At 40.1% G+C, this 3,502-nt stretch overlaps 1 protein-coding gene across 1 annotated transcript in view; it reads right to left on the reverse strand.

Moving 5' to 3' along the window:
• LOC109964870 (F-actin-uncapping protein LRRC16A) overlaps positions 1-3,502 on the reverse strand; it is a 73,617-nt gene that overhangs the window by 36,649 nt on the left and 33,466 nt on the right. Inside the window, exons 10-11 of the mRNA XM_020608441.1 lie at positions 1,775-1,863; positions 939-1,033 (exon numbers count right to left, since the gene is read on the reverse strand). Coding sequence (XP_020464097.1) covers positions 939-1,033; positions 1,775-1,863 — 184 coding nt within the window. The remainder of the gene's footprint in view (positions 1-938; positions 1,034-1,774; positions 1,864-3,502) is intronic.

Consider the following 3,502-nt stretch of genomic DNA (forward strand, 5'->3'; position numbering starts at 1 on the left):
GGGTTCCCGGTTGGGGTTGCCCCCGGCCCCCCCCCCCCGTGACCCCGCTCAGGGATTAAGCGGTAGAAAATGAATGAATGAATGCATGAATTTAAGAGTCAGCACATTAATAATGGTTCCTGAAACACAGCTTAGATTCAGCATTGGCAAGCCTTGCTTAAACTAGCAATTTTCAAATGAAAGCAACAATGCAACAAATTATTTTCTTATGTCAGTTTTAGAGAAAGAACTACCTCCAATTTAAAACCTGCAGTACACAATCAGTCTCAGTGACATTTAAAAAAGAAAACAATGAATACATACCGTCCAAGAGAACAAGTAGTCAGTGACTGGTGTGCCTCAGAAATGTGTTAACTATCTATACATGTGTCTGCCTGAATATCTGGTAGAATCTTCAATTCATTCATCCTGGACAGACTGAGAGGCTTGAGGATCAAGATGATAAAATACTCTTCATTGTCTGCTCACTAACTCACCTAAACCTAAACTCTCTGCATTATTAACATACTTTGTAACACTGACAGTCGTAACTGTATATGCACCTGTGTATATACAGTATGTACATAAACACAGTGTAAAATGAAGGACATTTGACATTTCATAGTTGGCAAGTGAAATCTGACTGTGAATGATGTTCTATGTATTCAGTATTTCACTTTAGGAGAAGTACCTTTCATACCCAATGTTTAGAATTGTCTTTCTTGCTCAGTTTAATAGAAACCAACAAAAACTCTATGCTCTCTGACTGTAGTCAGACTTTTACTTTAGTTTTATTTTCAGTATAGTTCCTGATACTCTAAGTTTCTTTTCACTTACACTACTGGGAAGCTGTAAATAAAATAGCACAGTAGTACTGAATAGAGTAAAAACAGCGATTTAGAAAACGGAGGACAGAGGAGAGATGAATACATTAGACTCAATTAGAGCAGATATCGTACCTCTGTCCTCCAGTGGGTTGTTTGCAAGATTAATGGTGGCGAGTCCTGAGCTGGGGTTGTGGGCCAGGGCAGCCGCTAGCTTCTGGGCAAAATCTCTGTAGAGTGAAAAAGAGTGTATCCATTATTTGTGGACAGCCATTGTACTGTTCAGGTTCAACTGATAAAAATGCTGTGCAGACAAATTCCTCTACCCAAGAACAGAGCTGACAGAGCTGAATAAAGGCTAATTTAAATATTACATTAGCACACGGCTGCAAAAGAAGGAATTTCTCTGTAGCTACCAAATGTGTTTTGCAAGTGAAATCCTCAGCTGGTTACACAGAAACAGTAGTGAGCCTGCTCCTATAAGCTTGATATGGAACCATTTCTCTCAGAGATGGCAAACGCAGACATCCAGCCAACACAAAGAGCCTTCATCCAATCTGCTGCCATTGTTTAAGTCAGTATATAAACATAGAACACTTTCATTTTTCAATGTCACATTGGTTTTAAAGTCAGAGCTTTGGTATTCTGATAACAGTGGTGTAGCTGTAATAATACAAATACATTTTGTCTTGCTTTAATTGTTTAATTTATTTAAAATGTATTCAGTATTAGATAAAATGAAATCACATTCAATTACAAATCAAACATTTTTTTTCCTTTTAGTGTAAAGGGGCATTGCTGAGTTTTAGGATTCTTCCATAAACTTGTATAAAATGAAGAGAGTACACTCGTACAATTTCCTCACACTTGGCAAAGCTCTGCCACAGTTTTCACAGCCTGAGTACAGTGCTCTTTGTTACGGGTTACCTGAATTTGACATTTAGAATCATTGGGAGTTTGTATAATCTTACGTTTTGAGTCCTGCGTTGTCCAAAACCAACTCCTCCAGTCGACTGGATCGAGACACCACCCGTAGGATCTGCTCACACACATCCGCAGACTGCAGTCACACACACACACACACACACACACACACACACACAGGGCATTAGCAACACCTTCTCTAAACTTACTAGTTTTTTTTGTTAGTGATCTATGAAACAATTGAAGATAAGCGTGACATGAAAGGTGAGAAAGAAATGTGAGTGTGTCACACAATACAGGAGGTCACAGCTCACTGATCCATACAGTGCTTTTCTTCATCATATTTAATTAAAAGTAGAAATAAATATACAAATTACTGAGTCAGCTCCGAGGTTAAAATGCTCTTTTAGCAAAAGAACTGCAGAGCTCGTACTGAAACATCCAAGGTCACGAGAATAAAACAGAAATGGACTTTTGGTACACATGATTTCTGCAAGTGTTCCTCCTGTGCAAAATGCAGTGAAACCAGTCTGGAAAGCTGTGCATTTATGCTAATTAAAGCATATAAATGAATTCTGTCTCTTCCATTTAAAGACCATTTATGCGTGACAAGAGGAGGCTGGGGAGACTGTTCAGACTTTGGACACGTGATGGACAAAGCTGCCTTGCTTCTGTGGTCTCAACACCGCAGGGGACAGAGGAGCAAACGCATTCACATTTAGACCAAATGAAAAATTCAACAGTTGGATCTCGACGTCCTACCTAGATGTTCATCGACCCAGTTCACTGTGTGCTGTGTCAAACACAAACACCCACATATATTTAGTTTGCATTGCTACAGTTTTACAGTTCATCTCTCATTATCTGCACTTATTCATAACACAAACATTGTTTAAATACATACTGTAACGCAACACTACTGGACCATTGTATTGTTGTTGTTCTATTGTGCTACAAGGGACAAATGCTCTTTGCCAGCAGCCTCAGTGTGGCCAAAACACTGGCGACATTGTCCCAGACTGATGGCTACAGTGAGGGGGGAGAACGAGGGGAGCTGAATAATGGAGCGAGAGAGAGGCAAAGACAGAAGAAAGGAACTGTTGTTCATATGTTTGCTCTGTGAAATTATGAGTATCACAGAAATAAGAACAATGGAGGGCAGTGAAGGATGATACGTAACAGAAAAAGGAGATATGAGGGTAGTGAAGGATAGAACAGAGAGACAGAGGAGTTGACTGTAGCCTTGCAGAGAGGAAGAGATTATACAAAGAGGCCTGTATTTTCCACAAGAATCACAACAAAACTGATGAGGCCAGCTCAGTGACACCGTCAGCGTGTGCTCTGCACCATTTGCCACTCATTAAATAACAGTGCTGACATGCTGTGCTGACCCTACGTCCTGCTGAGACATCACACGCTTTCACACATGTACACATACACACATACTGTGCGATCAGGAGGTAATAAAAAGTCCTCTTATCACTGCTGTCTTCTCCTCTTCTTCTCCTCCTTTCTCATTTTTGAACAGCATCTTGATTAGACCACAGGACAAACAGTCTGGCTGAACTGAGGAAGAGCAGCATAATCCTTCACTGTGTGTGTGTGTGCTTTATGTGATTCAGTCCGCTGCACTGAGATATTCCTATCTGTTTATAAACAGTAAATTAAGCCTGTGGTGTTCACATTTAATATTTCACATCTCCCACTCACTCACTTTTCCTCTTCCATCTCTCTTATGAGCCGGGGACATTGCTTTTTAGATCATTCTAATGCAA

The sequence above is a fragment of the Monopterus albus genome, unplaced genomic scaffold (genome assembly GCF_001952655.1).
Source record: "Monopterus albus unplaced genomic scaffold, M_albus_1.0 scaffold93.1, whole genome shotgun sequence".
Taxonomy (NCBI): Eukaryota; Metazoa; Chordata; class Actinopteri; order Synbranchiformes; family Synbranchidae; genus Monopterus; species Monopterus albus.